Below are 18,153 nucleotides of genomic sequence, written 5' to 3'. Positions count from 1 at the left end.
TTACTGTTTTCTGTCTCATCAATACGTTACCTACTAAACGCATCAAAGTGACTGAGCTTACGATTCCTTCCGATGAGTCAGGTGGCAATGTGTGCAGCGACTGACTCTTTTGACTTCCGCCTTACTCTGCGTAAACTTTCAGACGACACACGTTCATCTCAGTTGTCGGGTCGCAGCGAACGAAGAGATGTGATAGGTGGTAAAGTAAAAGGCCGCTCTCAACTTCTTGACGGCGTGAAACTCGCGCTTGCGGCGTTCCATGACTAGCAAGCCGATTCTTCTCGACCTGGAAACCCTGGTTGCGGCTCGCCGCGTGTGTCTGCTCCCCCAAAACCTTATATTCCCCCCTCAAGGCATCTCCCTGTTCGTCGATCAAGATGCCGCTGTCCCAGTTTCATGGCCCTCCTCGCTAACTCTGTTGAAGTCGAACGGTCCGAAGTTCTGGAGCGAGGCAATAGAATTACAGTTCCCGGTTCCCTTCCTCAGAACGGACATGTTCGCCGTTCCCGCCAGACGCGACAGCCTTTTTGCTTTTATTCTCATCTTGTGTCGGAGAGAGTGTGAAGCAAGCCCGTTACGAACTATCCTCTCCATTGGCGGCGGCGGGAGCGCCGGGCCAATGAGACGCGGACGCGCACACTTCAGCCTCAGTGCGAGGCCTCCGAACTCTTGTGATGATGGTTCCCTGTGTCCGACTCACATGCCGCACGTCGCAGCGACAACTTTCGATTTTGCCGGTGATGAGTTTGACTGTGTTAGTTGGGAGGGAATGTTTGCCGAAATGAGCCGCACTTCACTTTCCAATGTGTCCCGGCATCTAGAATAGAGTTATTTGAATTCATGTAATGTACTCCTTACGAATACGTTAGTCGGGAGTCGCACAACCGAGTTGCTCCATCGCAGGCCGGGCACAGGCGGAGCCACCAGCGCGTGCTCTCGAGGAACCGGTGCAGCGGTGGCAGGAGCCGCGGCGAACATTCTCCTCAACTCAATTAGACTACCCGTCGTTGGGAGCACACAAGAGCTAGATAGCGTTTATGGATGAGGCCTGAGATACCTACGAGCTGTTGTGGTAGGCAAAAGGCCGCGATGTGTTATCATGAAAATCGCCAATAACGCCATGAAGATCATAGTGTGGTATATGACATGAGGATCTTGGAACATCACTTGTAAACTCGAGCGTTATTGATAGGTGTGATATTTCATATTTTTATTTAATTTCTTGAATACCACCGGCGCCTCTAGAACCTCTTAAAAGTTCACACCGGCCGCCGCAGCCTGCTGCTGCTTAAACGTCCTCGTCACCCTCGGATCCCACTTCATCTTCTGCTGCCTCTCAATCTCCTGCTGCCGCTCAATCTCCAGGTCGTCAATCTCGGCAAAGTTCCTCCGCTTGTGGAACGGCCACTTGCTCTTGCGGTACAGCATGCCGATGATGAGCCCGAAGATGAGCACGCCGCCCACGGAGCCGAGCGCGATGGGCAGCGCGGGCATCAGCTTCGCGCCGCCGTTGCCGCCGGACTGCTGCGCCTGGCTCGGCGCCGCGATAGTGCTGGGCGCCGGCGTCGGCGTTGGCGTGGGCGTCAGCAACGGTGTGGTCTCTGCTGGCGGGGGCGGGATGAAGGAGGGTACCGGCGAGGGCGTGAGAACCTCCGGCGTGGAGATGGGTACCACGGGCGGCTCTGAAGGCGCGAGTGAGGGGGGAATGGATGTTGGTGATGGGAGCGGTGGTACAACTGAGAGCGATGGCGTTGTGGATGAGGACGGGATGGTTGTTGTTGAGATGATGAAGGTGGTGGGAGGGCGCACTGTGGGCGTTTGTGATGTGGATGATGAGGGCGTCGGTGTCCTTGATGGGGGCGACGGCGTGCTCTTTGGTGGTGCTGATGATGTCGTTGCAGGCGGCGCTGAAGCAGGAGGCGGTGGTGGTGGAGGTGGTGGTGGTCTTGTGGCTGGCGGCGCCGATGACTCTGGTGCCGATGTCTGAGCCTTCGTCGCCTGGCTCACTGACGAGTTGGGAGCGCCCGTCTGTCCTGATCCCCCGTCTCCTAGAATAGGCCCCAGAACGGGCACGTCTGTCGAGACGCCGAGGGCGCCTCCGAGCTTGGGAAGAAGGCCGGCCATGATGTGTAGTGATTACTCTGTCGTAGAACTGGTATATGTGGTACTGTTGTAGGTTGCCCCTTGGGTATGTCGTCTGCCGTTTCGTCGTAGGATTATCTCATGTAGTAGTAGTCGTTGTTGTCGAACCCAGTCCCTTCGAGTAAATGTCGGGAGCCGATTAGAAAGACGCTTCCCTCTCTCTGTATGGCTTCGTGGCCAGTTCAGATGGATCAGAGTTGGTCGACAGGTCTGTGTCGCGCAGGCGGAGGAGGACAGACCGGCCGGTGGTAATAGTGTTGTTGTGATTGAAGTAATAGGGCGTGAGAAGGTAATATGGAATGGTCGTGTGCGATGTAAGTCGATCCAGCGGCTCAACAATCGTCGCCAAGCCACAGAGCTGTCAACGTAAAAACGTATTCAAACAACACAAATTAAACAATCAATAAATCTCATACAATGTCAGTCCCAAACTAAAAAGTTGCGCTTCCCGTCCCAGAAATAAAGAGTCGAGAGGAAGGGCCTTAAAACCGACCCGGCCGCCGCGCGCCATCCGCCCTTTAAACAATCCCACGGTCCCCTCCCTCCATGTCTTGGGTTTTGCGTGTGTCCCCTCTTTTTTTCATGTGTGTATCTTTTTTACCCGCTCCCCCTTGTTAACAAGTCCCTTCACAAAAACGCACACACAATTCTGGCACAGTTCCCTACAGCGGTAACTGCGTGCGTCCATCATCCGAGAAACCTTACAACCTCTGGCTGACGTGACGCAGTGTCGGGACAAGGAGGGAGGGACACAGAGGGGCACCCAAGGGAAAAAGCAGGGATCTACAGGGGTCGGCTCCGTCTCACAATGGCATTGATCCCTGCACGCCAGTTGGAGGCTCAAGCGCGGTGGTTGCTCGGTAGTGTTTCCCCGCAAGGGTGCTGCCAGCACGGTTTCAGACATGGAATGTTTGAGTCGATGTTCTTCAGGCCAATGAAACCCAAGATTCCTCCTTTCGTCCCACCTTTTGACTGCCCTTCCGGGGTTCTGGTGGCCAGCGAGCCATGTCTATCCCTCAAGACCCTCACTGTTGTGCTTCTCAAGAGGTTCTTCTCCGTCTGGGGGCACGGGGGGACACCTCGGCAACTCTCTGGGCGAGCCGTCTATCAAACCCGAACCAGTCAAATAAGGTACGATCGGGTATCAAGCCCAAAATCCTCCTGGCTGGGCTGTAGCCCAAGTGTCTATCCATCGTGCCCAGGCGGGAAGAGACAAGGCACGGCTCCAAAGACCGTGCGATCATTCTGTCAATCTAGTCAGAGTTAGAGGAAGAGACGGGCGTTGACGTAAAACTCACAAACACATTACACATTACAATAGTGCCCTCCACATAAAGATGTTAGGTGGTGGGTTAATTGACGTGAGACAAATCGCACTTAAAGCCCTACTAGTCGAAAACGCCTAACGAGACTATCGCCGATGGCCCATTATTGCTGCCACCTTACGTCTTCTCTTTTGAGCCTCCTACCTATCCAGCCCAGCCTACCCTGACGTCGGAACATCCCCGTCGCGGAGTCACCTGTCAAACCGCCCCAACCTCTTCTCGGAAACTGCATGATCCCCGCGTCGTAATCCCTCCGACCCCCCGCCGATCGAACCCTCTTCCTGCATCCCTGGCACCCTGGCTGACTGCCCGCTGTCCTTTCTGAGACCGACCTGCCGCCAAGCAAGACAATCAGGGGAGCCTCATGTTGGTGAGATCTCCATCTCGGCACCCGGCGAAGGGGGCAGAAAGGGTAACGAAAAACATGCGACTGGAGACCATTGCCAATAATGCCAGCGAATCCGTAGAGCCACTTTCCATGCCATGTTCAGGCCTGGCCTGCATTTCCCTTCCATCTGCTCTGCCCTACGACAGCGAACCGTGCAACGCGCCTCCTTGCACTCATCTCCCTCGGTTTCCTCGGTACGGATGCTCTCCTCCCCCAAATTTTACCCACCGATCCTGCAGCCTTAAGGCATGACCGTTGAAGGAGGCGAGCCCTCGGCAGTCGACGCTATCAAAACACTTGCAAACCTCCTCCGCGGGGATTAAGCGCGGCGACGGCCCACCGAGATCATACAGGCAACGCCAACAAGGCCTGCCTTGGTCCGGGGAGTGGGCGACCCGGGAAACCGAACTTGCATGGCTCTTCCTTCTCGTCATCCACGATCGTTCTGCCCAGCAAGCGGTCTGGCTGTTTCCCCCCGTGTCCATCTATACATCTACCCTACAATCGCCTGTTGTGGTGGGGGCCACGTCACGTCGACGCTCGTCCGAAGTCCGCCGCCGGGCTGAAAAACAAGATGCCACTGTCAGAGATGGACCAAAGGGGATAGAAACACCGATGGATGATCGCGCGGCTGCGGTGGTGATTGGGCGGTTGTCGTGATATCATAAACACGGCTTTAATCTCAATGCTGCTAATAAGAGCCACGATCTTTCAGTTATCGAAGAGGGCAGGCACCCTCAACTCTGGTCCACGACGGGAAAGACGGCAAGCTCGCGTGTCCCAAATCCGCACATCATGGTGCGTATTTTTAGCCCAGCAACGGCGCACACCACACCGCCTGGCCGGGATGGTGTTTGAGGATTGAGGATCTCTGGTGGGAACTGGTGATCAGCTGCCCATTTCCGTCAACTGTTCGCCTTATCCGTAAGGCGGCTTTAACCTTGAACTGCTGCTCTCTACCTAATCCGAAAGGCTCCAGTGTATCGTCTGGTGAGGCTTTTCGGTGGGATCGCAGGGCAGGACGGTAGCATTTACTACCACGGAGTGTCGCAGCCTCGGATACTCCGGTAGGAAGTCCTAACCGGGTCATCTGTTGTCGACGTCTCCGTGGCTGTGTGTGAGGCACATCGCGTACTGTTCCCATGTAAGTGTGCTGAGCCGCAACACTTTTTATTACCAGCCTACCGGAAGCGTTTGTGGCGCTTGAGTTGGCCAACGTCCTGGATCGAAAACGATGTACGACGTCTTCCAAATGCACGTCGTGTTCGCTCTCAAGATACGAGACCGTTTACCGCCTTATCTGGGCCACGGACCTGACCTTTCGGTGGTCGAGTACACTGACCTCTGTTTGACTAGTCCCGGATGTTGAAGTAGATCAGATTGGCAGGTTCGACACTTACCAGGTCAGGTAGTTTGGCGAAATGTCCGTCGTCAGTGCTACGATTAATTACACAAATTAGGCAGGATGCATCTGAGCAACCGTCGATTGTTCAACTTCGCGTACTTTTCTAGAACCGCCGTGGGCGATTCACATCTACCTCGGCGTGTTGAGACGGGAGAAACTTGAAATTGTAAGATCCATTGAATGATACCAAGACCATAGTCGCCACTTGACGACGATCTCATTCAAAGTTTTGTTCGATTCCATTAACAGCTTCTGGGAAGTTGGAAGAGTGTTGTTCAAGGCATCTCGATCCAGTGACATCACAGTCTCCACCGTCGTGGCTGCTGTTGAACCCCAAGTCTACACTTACCAGGTCATTTCTGCCATGCAAATTCGGCTCAAACCAAATGGGTACTACTCCGCTTCCCGTCCATGTGCCCCCAAGGAACCGTCACCTGACCATCCTTACGTCCACATTGTGAATCAAGAGGCGCTACGCAGTATCACCAACGGCAATCTTCAAGCAAATCATCGGCGCTTCTTCAACGGCGCGGGGGATCCACATCATGCAGGGGTCCGGCTGTTATCACCCGAACCTGACGCTGCGGAACGCCGAGTACCTTATCAGTCGCATCGACACATCTCGGCAGTCGCATCGCAATCAGTCCCCTTTCCATTTCCCTTTCCCCTCATCCAGAAGAACACAGCTCACGGTACACCGATACGCGACTCGCTACCGCTCACTGAGAAGAGAATGACGATGTAGCTGGCCCCTTGAGGTGTATGGTACGAATCGCCACACACAACCACCGGACCCCCTGGACGCGAAACGGAACCAAGTGGGCTGCCAAACACGGGACAAACCAGAGAGCTTTTCACAGCCAGTGAATGAGTGAGGTGCGATGGCGACACCGGGGAGCGGGTTGCCGTACGACCCCACCACCACCGCCGCCAGCGAACACCCCGATCAGCCGCCGGCCAAGCGGGCGAAGACGCAGGCTTGCTCCCGCTGCCGTCGTCGAAAGGTCAGTCAAGAACCAGTTTCTTGGTAGTGATCGTCGGCTCCGAACCGCTGGTCTCTCTCCTCTGAAACACCGCAGTACCATGGTAACGACGAACTAACTTCGACGATGATCGCGTAGCAAAAATGTGACGATCAGAGGCCGTGTGCCAACTGCGCCAGGTCCGGCGAGCAGTGCAGCGAGGCGGTGCCGTCCTTCCATTACCATCCCCGTCCGTACGTTCAATGTTCATGTTCCGTTTCTCTCTTACCCCATCTACCTTACCCCAGACGACGCAAAAGTTTCATTTTGTCTTGAGTAAAGAAGGAGGGAACCAATTGAAAACCGTGGAGATCAACCGTCGATCTGATTGTTAGTCGTGTGTGACGCCCCAGCAGTTCGGACCATCTATCCTCGACACACACGCCCCTGGCCTGGCTGGGTGACATCGCCTCGTTGGAGGAGCGCATATCGCGTCTCGAGGAGAGCAACGCACGGCTCCAGGACGTTGTTGATCGCAAAGGGCTCGCACTAGACAGCGCTCGAGCTGAGCAGACGTCGTCGTCGCACGAGGAGAATCATCATCATCGACGTCGAGTCTCCTTCGCTTCTCGCAGCGCAGAGACGTCTCTCACTAGAAGCTCACCGGCAATCGGCTTGCTCGCGACCTTTGCCCGTTCAGACGAGGACAGCAACCTCCCACCACTCACCTTTCAAGATGGCTCTGGCACAGCTACTACTCGCCGGCCCGTCAGCCAGCATGGAGTAGAGGGGACGGTAGACAGGCCGACGGAAGAAGCCCTCTTCAACGTCTATCACGACAAAGTCCACTGCTGCTACCCCTTCCTCCGCCTCGATGACTTCCGCGATCCCGTCAAGCGCCCCAGCGGCGTCTGGGCGTCCTACTTTGTGAACATGATCATCTCCATCGGCCTGCTCCTCGACAAGTCGCCCGCCAGCGAACCAATCCGCCATCACAGCCACCAGTCCTTCTACCGCACAGCCGTCACAAAGTACCTCTCCCACGTCTTCGCGCAGCCGGACCGCCTCCTGCACATCCAGGCGTACCTCCTCCTCGCCATGCACGCAATCTACTCCCCGTCCACGGAGCGCATCATCTCCATCGCCTCGGCGACGATGCGCTACTGCGTCATGGCCCAGCTGCACCGCGCCGACGCCGAGCCGCCGCCGCTCTCCGTGCAGACCAAAATCGACACCCAGATGCGCCGCCGGGTCTTCTGGTCCGCCTACACCCTCGACCGCGCCGTCGGCACCATGTTCGACCTCCCGTTCTCGGTCCCGGACTACCAGATCACTGTCAAGATGTACGCCAACGTCGACGACGCCGACCTCGCCGCGCGCTGCGCCGCGTCCTTCCCCGCGGACCCGGACACCGGCCGGCGGCTGACCGGCGTCTCCGCCGCGCTGCACGTCGTCTACTGCCGCCAGATCCAGTCCGAAATCCTCAACACGACGCTGCACCGCGACTTCGACACACAATTCGACCGCGCCTCCCACTGGCGCCTGCGCGTGCTCGAGAAGCTCGACCGCTGGCGCGCGCTGTGCCACCGCTATGCCGACACCTCTTCGCCGCTGCGCAACTTCACCAGCTCGGAGTGGCTGCACATGATCTACAATTATAGTCTGGCGATGCTGTACCAGCCCACAAAAGCAACGGCCGCCGGCCCCGCGGGCGACTGGACAGTCAAATCGTGCGTGCAGGCGTGCCTCATCTTCCGGCGGTTCCAGCGCGAGACGCCCATCACGGAGCTGTGGCTTGGGCTGGTCGCGCAGTTCAAGTGCGGCGTCGCGCTGCTGTACTGCTTCTTCGCGACGCCGCCGCACCTGCGGACCGCGGCGTACGAGCTGCCTGATGCGTCGGAGGCGGTGCGGGCGTGCAGCATCGTGCTGTCCATACTCGCCGAGCGGTGGCCGCAGTCCAAGTGCTTGAGGGATGCATTCGACACGCTCGCGAGGGAGGTCCCGCTGTTTGAGCCAAAGACGGATGCGGCTGCTGCCCCGCGGAAGATGAGGCGGGAGGCCGCGGATGCGCTGATGGCGGCGATGCCGCAGCTGGAGGTGATTGTCGTGCACCGCAACACGCTGCGCATGATCCGGGAGATGGCGCAGGAGGAGTTCCCGCGTCCGCCGCCGGATGATGCGCAGCAGCAGAAGTCGCTGAGCGAGATTGATGTTCTTGCTGAGGCAACGGCTCACCTTGCCGAGGAGGACTCGCCGTCGTGGCGGACGAGTATTACGGGTGACATATTCCAGCCCATCACGCCGCACTTTTTCCAGGCGAACGTGCCCCTCGACGCGGACAGTTTTGATTATACCGCGCTGGGGTTTCCTGGGGAGTTTGACTTGCTGGATGGATGAATCAATAGTATTAATCACGCCTTACGGCGATCTCATGCAACGTGAAGAGAAGCAGTTGCTCCGACGTTGAGAGAATGACAAACGTGCTGCTGAGTAAAGAGGCCCAAACAATGTGTCCCATCGCCGAAAAACTCAATTGATCAGCTCCTTATCGCCGACGAACAGCTGGAAGAAAAGAAGTGTGGAGTTAATTTACCGGAGCTTCGAATAAACTTCGCGGGATTTACGTCACTGACGCGGCGGTGACGTGACCAACACTTCTCTTATTCTTTCCAGTCTACAGAAGACACCGCGGAACACACGAGCCCCGCGTGTTCCGCTCACGGAATTAGCCCAGCGCATGGCACAATCTTTTGCCCAGAACAGAAGACTCTCTCCACACTCGGCCTGCCCGCCCTCAGGAGGAGAACTGCCATTCGATGCGTGGATGACCCGCTGCCGTTGACCAACCCCCGGCGGGGCCGGTTTTCGTTTGTTTGTCTTGGATGGAGCGGGGGAGGAGAAACATGGCTGTACAGGTTGATTTCAAAGCCGTGGCATGATTGACGTGCTTGTCATTAGTACTTATATGAACTCGTGCCTCCGCGCCGTTTAGATCAAGATTGAAAGCTTAACAAGACCCCCAACAAACATTGGACTGCCTCATTGTACACCCAATTGAATTTCTCTAAGCCATCACCAAACCAACAACAACGACAGCAACCATGAGCAGACACGTCCTCATCCTCGGCGGCCACGGCAAGGTCTCCCAGTACCTCACCCCGATCCTCCTCAAAAAGTCCTGGACCGTGACGAGCGTCATCCGCGCGCAGGAGCAGGTCCCTGCCATCGAGAAGCTCGGCGCGGGCCAGACCGGCAAGCTGAACGTGCTGGTGCGCAGCATCGAGGACGTCAAGAGCGAGGGGCAGGCGCAGGCCATCCTCGACGAGGTCAAGCCCGACACCGTCATCTGGAGTGCCGGTACGTAGATCTGCCCCCCTTCTCACGAGTCATGAGTAACATAACTGACGTTATTTGTAGGTGCCGGTGGACGAGGCGGCGCAGAGCGCACATTCGCCGTCGACCGCGACGCCGCGATCCACTTCGTCAAAGCCTCCGTGGCCACCCCCTCCATCAAGAAGTTCATCCTCGTCTCGTACCTCGCCTCGCGCAAGACGAAGCCGACGTGGTGGTCTGACGACGAGTGGGCGGGCGCGCAGGCGGTGAACCAGAAGCTGGCCAACTACTTCCAGGCCAAGGTCGCGGCCGACGAGGTCCTCTGGGAAGAATCGAAGAAGCGCAGCGATTTCGCGGGTGTTAGCTTGCGGCCCGGCACGCTGACGGAGGAGCCGGCGGGCAAGGTCGAGTTTGGAAGGACCAAGGGGTCGAGGGGCACGTCGAGCAGGGAGGGCGTGGCGGAGGTGGCGGCGCTGATTGCGGAGCAGGAGGACTTTAAGACGAGCTGGGTTGATCATCTTGATGGGAGCGAGGAGCCGAAGGCGGCGGTGGAGAGGGTTGCGAGGGAGGGGGTGGACGTCGCGGAGGGAGAGGCGTTCTACAAGGCTTGAATCAAGCAAAACGGGGGAGAGGCTATGTCTGATGGGTCATGAAATTATTATTTGGGTATAGCGTAATTAATTCTAAGTCTATCAACTTGATGCCATCAGGGCAATATGCTTCAGTTCTCTGTCGAAGTGGTTAGTTTACTGGTCTTTGTGGGTGTCTGAAGGGATCGACTTACTGCTGTACTTGCTCTCCAACCTTCATCTGCTCGTACCTCACCTCCTCGCCCTCGTCTCTTCCCAGGTTGAACTGCTGCGCCCTCACCTGCTTCGCCTGCTCCGCGAGCTGGGGAATCGGCGACAACTCCACGTCCGACGACAAGTGCCAGAAGCACGTCGACGAAATACGCACCAGCGGTCTGTCGGGAAACTCCTTTTTCCTGCGCTCAATAACAGCCAGCGTCTTCTCGTTCACCACAACCTCATGGTACCCCGCCTTGATCAGCCCGCCCGTGAAGTGCTCCATCTGCTTCCCCGCCTGCACCAACAAGTAGTTCCCCTCAGGGATCTTCACGGCAATCTTCTTGCCCGTGTTGCGCGCCCAGATGTGCAGCCCAGGATACCGCGAGCGGCCGTGGATCGTCAGGAAGTTCAGGTCCGTGTGGAAGCCCGCGAGGATGGTGTCCTGCTTGCCGTACTTGACCAGGTCCGACGCCGTCGGCGCCAGCAGGTGCGGGCCGTACTTGCCAGCCGCGCTGAAGGTGTCCGCAGGCAGCCCAAGCCCGACGGCGGCCATCTCAGCGAGCCCCGTGACGGCGGCCTTCATCGAGGAGCCCCACTTGTTCATCGCCCCGGGCCAGCGGTCGCGGATGTGCGGGGCGTCCGGGACGACATTCGGCGCGTTGAGGCCCGGGAAGCGCGTCTCGTAGGGGGGCTTCTCGGCCATGCTCCAGAAGAAGCGGCACTTCGGGTCGGGCTCGTGGGCGCCGATGTCGAGGGGCCGCTCCGAGGGGGCGAGGCGCTGGATGACCTGCAGGCAGGGCTCGTCGACGGCGCACTTTGGCTTCTCGGTGTTCTCGAGGGTGACGCCGATCTGGTAGGAGAGCTCGGGGCGCTCGTCTTTGCGGAGAGCGGCCTCGGGCTGGGCGAAGTAGTCCTCGAGCAGGTCGAGGAAGGTGGTGTTGTCGGACTCGGAGACGCGGGAGTCGTGCAGGACGAGGGCGCCGTAGGTGATGAGGGCGTTGGCGGCCTTTGCGCACTCGGCGGCGACGGCGGGGGAGTCGCGGGGCTGGGTGAGGAAGACGTCGAGGTCGACGATGGGGAGGTCCATCGGGAGGTCTTGCGTGGCGGGCATCGTGGAGGGAGGGAAGGCAGCGAGCCGTATCGCGGGGTGTGTTGGTGGTGGTGGCGGGGGTTGGTGATGTTTGGGTTTTGGTGTTTTGGAGTCGCGATTCGAGGGGTGTTTTGGGGGCGACCGACGGCGAGACGGGTTGACGAAAGACGCAAGACAGAAGCCTTCGAGACTATTCAGCAAAAAAGAGGAGGGACAGACGGCGCATTTTGTCTTCAGTCGTTAGTCGCGCGGCAGGCACATGTGAGCAGCTCCCCGATCCATGGATGCAAATCAGATGTGCATGGACTGGTTGGTGGTGGTGGTGGTTCCAGTGGTGGTGGGGGATGTGTTCGGGCGCCTGACTGGAACAGGCAGCTGACCAGGGGGCCCCTAAGCCCCCCCGATCGCGCGCCCGTTGAAGATGGTACCTGCGCTCCGGGGCGGGTCCCCCGCTGCAGCCAATCACGTGTCGCTGTCGGCGTGCTCCGGCCCTGGGTCACGGAGGCCTGGCCGGATGGTCGAACCAGATTTTCCCTCCCGCATTTCTTTCCCATCTCAGCCATTGGGGAAGGTGAGAGATCTTATTCGAGATTGAATAAGCAATGAAAAATAAAAAAAAAATAAAAAATGATCTGACTCGGGGCAAGCGGGGATGCGGAGAATTTTCTCTCTTGGTCCTCTGGGATATGGCCTGTTTTCCTCCTTTGGTTTCCTGTGGTTTCCGACGCGCCCCAGCGGACTCCGGCGGGATGAGCAGGTAACCCACGGCATCGTGGATTTTGTGAATTGCCTCAACTACGACGGCAAGTGTCAGCAGCATTGCTAAATGTGACTTTTAATTCGTTGATTGCTTCATGGAACGTTCCGCCGCAAGGTTTCATTCGGATCGTGCTCCATGGCTCGGGAATTTCGCACCTCTCAAGGTACAGATGACCCTCTTCATATTGCTCATGAGCCGCATAGCCGATTTCGGGAGGCTGGATGGATATGATCATGACTCCGCTGCCAAGACCTTGGCTTATACCGCACTCCAACTACATATCAATGCGATTATTTGTTCTTTCCAGCTGCATGCCAGGGAAAAGGCTTCGCAGACTAGATATCAAGGAACGGTTTCATGCGGCTCTCATACTGGTTACCAGTGCTCACATTAGGGCTGCGGAGACATTCCTAGCACAGCATAATGTTGACGTGTAGGATTGTGCAGACCGGAAATGCTGGTCTACACATTGGCAAAGCACTCAGCCACGTTGAGTGCCAAAATTGCTCTGTTGATGTTGACTGCATGACGAGAATTTACAAATATCAATATTCGGCATTACAACAGTGACTATGACATATAACAACGAGGCCCAAGCAGAGATTTCGCATGTTCTACCGCAAGACTGACTGACTACTCATGTCGTCTGCCCATACTTTTCCATGATAAAGGTAAGTTCAATCAAAGCTCAGATAAAGTTACCATCTCCCTCGCAACGAGACAGCGGAATAGACCCCTTCTTCTGGCAAATCGTAATCGTACCAGACACCCACGAGATGCCATCATACGACCCCTCCTTGTACGAGTCCGCCTGCCACGTCCCCGTCTCCTTCAGCGAGCCGGGGCACCCCGTAAACGCCCTGCCCGTGCGGCGCGTCTTGAACGGCCGCGTGATCATGCAGCCGCTGTACCCGGGGCTGACGGTGCCCTTGATGTTGACCGTCGTCTGCGTCGCCCACGAGCGGCTATAGTTGATGCCCACCGTGTTCTTGAGCTTGTCCTTGATCCACGTGACGTCGAGCCCGGCGCTGACGCCCACGCTGTTGGTCACGGTGTACCCCTTCATGACGTTGATGTCCATGGAGGTGAGGTCCGCCGTGACGACGGGGGACATCTGCACGTCCCAGTCGATGAAGTCGAAGGTCTTGTCCGCGACGATGGAGTCGGTGGCGTCGCAGGAGGTGCCTCGCGCGTCTAGCTTTGGGTTGATGATGTTCACAGGGGGCAGCAGGGTGTTGTTGATGGGGAGGTTGTGGAAGTCGGCATCGTCAAGGGGCGGGGCGCGGGGGAGCACACCCATGGTCTTGAGCATGTGGTCGTAGGTGTCGCGGTGGACGATTTCCACTGGAGGGTGTTAGTATCACAGACGAAGATGGATGTGGTTGAGGAAACAAGGCACTTACTGCGATCCTCGCCGTAGAGGATAACCTCATGGGGTTGGAGAACACAGCCAGGGTGCCATTTCGTGCTGTTGAGGCTGCGCTCGTTGAAAAAGGGCGCCGCGCTGGCAGCCGAGATGAGGAAGAGACTGGTGAAGGTTGAAGAGCGCATCTTGGCGAAGACCGTGTAAGTGAGTGCGGTCGAAAGAGTGTGGTGGTTGGATTGTGAGGATCGAAGTCGATGTCGAGCAAGAAACAACGTTGATTTCAAATAAGACTTGGCGCTCTTTATACATCCATCTGAACACCCTTCACCTCCGACCACTCGTATCGCCCTCCGCCATTTTTCGGATTTTCCTCGTTGAAGCCCAAAAGGTAGCCGATGATATTGCACAACACCGCCAGTGGAACCATCCCAACGCATCTCGCGAGTCAAAATCCCCAGAGACCCGACAAATAAAACTGGATGTTTCGAACCGTTGCTCCCGCAAACACCATGGCTGTGCGGCATGAAGCCATGGTGATCACACGACCTGACTCAGTTGTCGTGATCATCACGATTCCACGTGCAGACCGTGTTTCTAAATGACACACGCCATTTTGACGGGAACCATCGCCCGGCGGGATGCAAACGTGCCCGATAAGCTTAACAAAGCAGGTTTCTTCAGAATAAACGACTCAGAAATATTGACAAGCCCGGATTAGGATCATCCCTTCTGGGCGGGTTCGCGATGTTCTCTTTCTGGGCAGGATGCGCGGGATGTGGGCCTGGTGCAACCACTCCAGGCGGTTGAGCCTCCCACGTGTGTTCTGACGACACCAACAGGACCTCGTTGCGTGGAACCTATTCGCAGGAAGCGCACAATCAAATTGAAGCACATCGGGGAGGATGTTGAGTCGTGATGGATGTTTTGTGGCTTCGTCGATGTTCAGCCTCTCCAATCTTTTTGGGCACACACGGTAATAATCGCCGTGTGCGGCCTCCGAAGACAGAAGAAGTTGATGATCTCCAGGCACGTGGTTTTCGCATGCTTTGAGTGGGATATCGGGCTTCTCATCGGCCAGCGGAGTGCGGTGTTGAACTACATGGTTATGAAGTCCCACCCGGACTTCGGGTCTCACAAGCACCCGATATAAAATTGCCTGTCTCGTTGAATTCAGGCCGAGTACAGCAGTTGGTCTGCAGCCTCACATGCTGATGTGATACTTCCTTCCACTTGGGTTCTTGAGTTCACTACTCTCAAGCTCTTCACAGAAAACCCCCTCCGAGTTGAAGAATCAAGATGCATTTTCCCATAGCAGCTCTTCTACTGCTGTCCCTTGCTACCAGGTACGTCAAAACTTTTCGTCTCTTCGACATGAGCTACAGAACAGAAAAGCTGATCTGCTCAATAACAGTGTATTCGGCGATATGCACGAGTGGGCATTCTGCGTCCGGGACAGAAAAGAGGCGCCCATTGGCGGAACCCCGTTCAGCCCCAGCTACAGTTGGTCCAAGGACTACGAGGTCGACAACACCGCGACTCAATGCGCCTGCACAATGTACAAGAACCGCAACACCGGCAGCAACTGGTGGGACACGTGCCCCGATTGTGTCTACGACGAGGTGCGCGCAACTTGCTGATCCTTTTCCGTCCTCGAACTTGGTACTGACTCATTTTGGCTCCAACAGACACAGCTGGGATGCCACTCGGCAGCTGTTCATATTGGCGGTGACGAGATGACGCATTACTGCGAGAAGAAGTGCGGTGCGGAGGGTGCGGAGGCTGACTGAATGTGTTGATTGAATGTCCCGTTGATTGCGCAAGACAACGATTAGCCACGTCTCGTTGTTTTGGGTCAATGATCGGATATCAACAAGAGCCTGAAATACAGTTTCGACGGATTTTATGCGCGGTAAAAGCGTGAGTTTCTCTATGAGTCTGATGATGAGGTAACTTAATACGCGTGGCCAAAACCAAAGAATACCAAGAAGACTGTGGAGGACGATCCGTAATATAATCTTATTGCTGCAACATGATAGAAGAATCCACACTGCGCGCAGACTTCTCGCCTGCATGAGAATTGGCATGCTGTCTATGAGACAGAACGGGATATTATGCATAACACCGACGGAAGATATTGCAATAGAGAACAACGCCGGTCAAGACATTGGGAACTAAAATCCTTCTGCGGCTAAAGTGAGACAACAACAGAAGACTTACGGCCCCGGACTGCAAGAAGCTCTGGCCATACGGGACAATTCTGTTGGAGTGTCAAATCAGTCTTGTCATTTTCAAAAAGAGTTCAACATTTGAGACATGTACATACCGTGTGCTCCCCCAGCGCGGCGTAGCGCTTACTCAACGCGCGCAGCCAAGGCGAGACCACCGACATCAGCTGGCGAATGTGATCATATTGCTTCACATCACGAAGACAGTGAGTATACTGTTATATGCACTGCTCCATTTTTTAAGTCCCTTGCAGCTGTTACCCGCAATATCATTCCTGATTTGGCAAATACATGTTGTCGGGCTGCGCTTGGTGGCGCGGCGGGCCGGGCGGGAGCTGCCGCATGAGCGAACGCGAGCATGTCAGCTTAGCCTCTTGGCTGTTCCTGGCCCAGACTACCTATGGGAAGATCTTCCGTGGAAGCGACCAATCTCTACGCAGTAGCAATACAACTTCTCCACAGCGTTTCTGCCTGTGCCTTCAACCGACTTGTAAGGGACACTTATCTTGCCCCTAGTCTGACTTCATTTTCAGCTCTAGTCCTAGAATGGTGAAATGAGAGCATGTGTCCAAGAGTGGAGCAGCGATCAGCTGAAAGTTGAACTTTGTAAAATCGTCCGGTAGTCTCTCGGTCTTCCATGTAACAGCGATCAGATCATTTGATGGCATTGTACCGACCGATGAAGTTCAACAAGCCAGCATCCTGGGATGGAAATGACGAGTGGGTGTGGATAGCTGTCGTCTCACATCAGCACCGTGACATGGAAAGAATCAGCGTACATAGTAGAATCCTTCCTGTGAAACAAAGATGAACGACTGCTGTAAGGAGCCGTAATGCCAATGATAGCCAATGGGGTATGTAAATTCCGCTTCAAGATACTCTTGAGGCCGTCACTGGGCGGTCGATATTTATCAAAATGCTTCTGCGTTATGACATGCTTTTAGAAGATCTCAAATAGACAAAATAGCAAGATCAATATCCATCGTTCAAAGCGTATCCGATTTCTTCCTTTCCTTTTTCACAACAAATCATATTGGCAAGGCCAATCAAAGACCATCACCTTGACCACCCAGGAAGATGCCGCTTCATCATTTCTCACTTCTGCGGAACATCGTGAGGCACAATACGCCCGACAAGAAACTAGACCGGAATGATAACCGGGTGAGGTCGTTGGTTTGATCGCTTGCCAAGCGAGATTTTCCTTAGCTGTTTAATACAGCCAATCGAAACGATCTTGGCGCTTATGAGTGTACTCACTTTTGCAACAGGTCACGCTGTAGCTAGGCGGCTGGGTCACAACTTTTGCTCGAATGACAACATTCAATAGCCCAATCGAGATAGTTTCAAAGTTGATGATCGTGACCTGTGGAGCCGGTGCCATCAAATCATTTTTGTCAATTCATAATGATGTGTATTGCGAGTCTGGCTCAACAGATGATCCAGAACGCCTACCAGGATATGGACTATTAGTCGAATATAAATATGCCTTTCGTCCTCTCAGGGCTTCCCATCTTGTTTGACCAGCCTACATCCGCATCTTCACCATCTCCATCAACAATACAGTTCCCAAAAGACCACAAACTTCACACTAATAACCCCCTCTTTCAAAATGCTCATCTCTAACATCTTCACCACCGTCCTCACCGCCTGCGCCGTCCTGGGCTCCACCGCCGCTGCCGCCGACTTCAAGGTTAAGAAGAGCGCCAAGTCCAACTGCTCCGACGGCGGCGGCCCGACGCGCGAGTACAACCGCGGCGCCTGCAACCCGCTGTACAGCACCGACCACGGCATGAGGGTCCTCGAGCACAACACCGCTTGCAAGAGTAAGTTGCTACCCTCATTGTATAGTCTTCGTGGCAGAGTCATGGCTAACTTGGCCCGATCAGTTCGATGCTACCCCGGCGGAAACTGCGACGGCGGCGTGAAGAGGGCCTTCAGCTCCCACCAGTGCCACTCGCTGCAGGGATGCTGGTCCTTCAGAGTTGAGTGCTAAAGAGGACGCTCATGAATGAGCCAGGCTGGTAGATCGTGTGATAGCCGGGCTCAGGATGAAAGTCGGAGGACGGGGGACTAGGGTGTGCTATTATGATTCAACTGTCACTCATTTGTAGCTCTACGAGCGTTTGACTAGCCAACTATAGACATTCTTTTGCTAATTAGCACACTTGCCAGCATGAAAGTGCATGTCATGGATGCATTGGAGGTGTCTATGAGACTGTGAATATCTCGTTACCGCCATCCTTAGCTATCTCAGACAGTGGGCAACAAGACGCTCACCAAAGCCAGCCAGGTCTTTTTGAGCAGAATCTAGGGAGGCTGTAAGCCAAGTTGCGTCGAAAGCGAACGCCATCTATGAAAAGCCAGGTTCA

At 55.7% G+C, this 18,153-nt stretch overlaps 7 protein-coding genes across 7 annotated transcripts; 4 read left to right on the top strand and 3 right to left on the bottom strand.

Moving 5' to 3' along the window:
- Nucleotides 1–1,251: 1,251 nt before the first annotated feature.
- On the bottom strand, nt 1,252–2,124 carry trio (Triple functional domain protein; the record flags this gene model as incomplete). The annotated part of the gene is made up of 1 exon (XM_036635126.1): nt 1,252–2,124. One exon carries the CDS (start codon nt 2,122–2,124, stop codon nt 1,252–1,254), a length of 873 nt encoding a protein of 290 aa, XP_036499482.1.
- A 4,017-nt stretch (nt 2,125–6,141) lies between these two features.
- PPR1 (Pyrimidine pathway regulatory protein 1) lies at nt 6,142–8,619 on the top strand (the record flags this gene model as incomplete). The annotated part of the gene is made up of 3 exons (XM_036635125.1): nt 6,142–6,264; nt 6,382–6,476; nt 6,639–8,619. 3 exons carry the CDS (start codon nt 6,142–6,144, stop codon nt 8,617–8,619), a joined length of 2,199 nt encoding a protein of 732 aa, XP_036499481.1.
- Nucleotides 8,620–9,323: 704 nt separating this feature from the next.
- CGCS363_v003275 (UPF0659 protein) lies at nt 9,324–10,166 on the top strand (the record flags this gene model as incomplete). The annotated part of the gene is made up of 2 exons (XM_036635124.1): nt 9,324–9,579; nt 9,640–10,166. 2 exons carry the CDS (start codon nt 9,324–9,326, stop codon nt 10,164–10,166), a joined length of 783 nt encoding a protein of 260 aa, XP_036499480.1.
- An 81-nt stretch (nt 10,167–10,247) lies between these two features.
- On the bottom strand, nt 10,248–11,454 carry CGCS363_v003274 (uncharacterized protein; the record flags this gene model as incomplete). The annotated part of the gene is made up of 2 exons (XM_036635123.1): nt 10,248–10,284; nt 10,340–11,454. 2 exons carry the CDS (start codon nt 11,452–11,454, stop codon nt 10,248–10,250), a joined length of 1,152 nt encoding a protein of 383 aa, XP_036499479.1.
- Nucleotides 11,455–12,881: 1,427 nt separating this feature from the next.
- On the bottom strand, nt 12,882–13,744 carry CGCS363_v003273 (uncharacterized protein; the record flags this gene model as incomplete). The annotated part of the gene is made up of 2 exons (XM_036635122.1): nt 12,882–13,537; nt 13,597–13,744. The coding sequence occupies 2 exons, from the start codon at nt 13,742–13,744 to the stop codon at nt 12,882–12,884; spliced, it is 804 nt and encodes a 267-aa protein (XP_036499486.1).
- A 1,111-nt stretch (nt 13,745–14,855) lies between these two features.
- Nucleotides 14,856–15,346, top strand: CGCS363_v003272 (uncharacterized protein; the record flags this gene model as incomplete). The annotated part of the gene is made up of 3 exons (XM_036635121.1): nt 14,856–14,902; nt 14,971–15,178; nt 15,245–15,346. The coding sequence occupies 3 exons, from the start codon at nt 14,856–14,858 to the stop codon at nt 15,344–15,346; spliced, it is 357 nt and encodes a 118-aa protein (XP_036499485.1).
- A 2,047-nt stretch (nt 15,347–17,393) lies between these two features.
- CGCS363_v003271 (uncharacterized protein) lies at nt 17,394–17,777 on the top strand (the record flags this gene model as incomplete). The annotated part of the gene is made up of 2 exons (XM_036635120.1): nt 17,394–17,607; nt 17,671–17,777. The coding sequence occupies 2 exons, from the start codon at nt 17,394–17,396 to the stop codon at nt 17,775–17,777; spliced, it is 321 nt and encodes a 106-aa protein (XP_036499484.1).
- Nucleotides 17,778–18,153: the final 376 nt, after the last annotated feature.

The sequence above is a fragment of the Colletotrichum siamense genome (assembly GCF_013390195.1).
Source record: "Colletotrichum siamense strain Cg363 chromosome Unknown KSG_Cg363_contig02, whole genome shotgun sequence".
Taxonomy (NCBI): domain Eukaryota; kingdom Fungi; phylum Ascomycota; class Sordariomycetes; order Glomerellales; family Glomerellaceae; genus Colletotrichum; species Colletotrichum siamense.
Note: the sequence above shows the minus strand (reverse complement) of the source record. Positions and strands in the feature narration are given on the sequence as shown.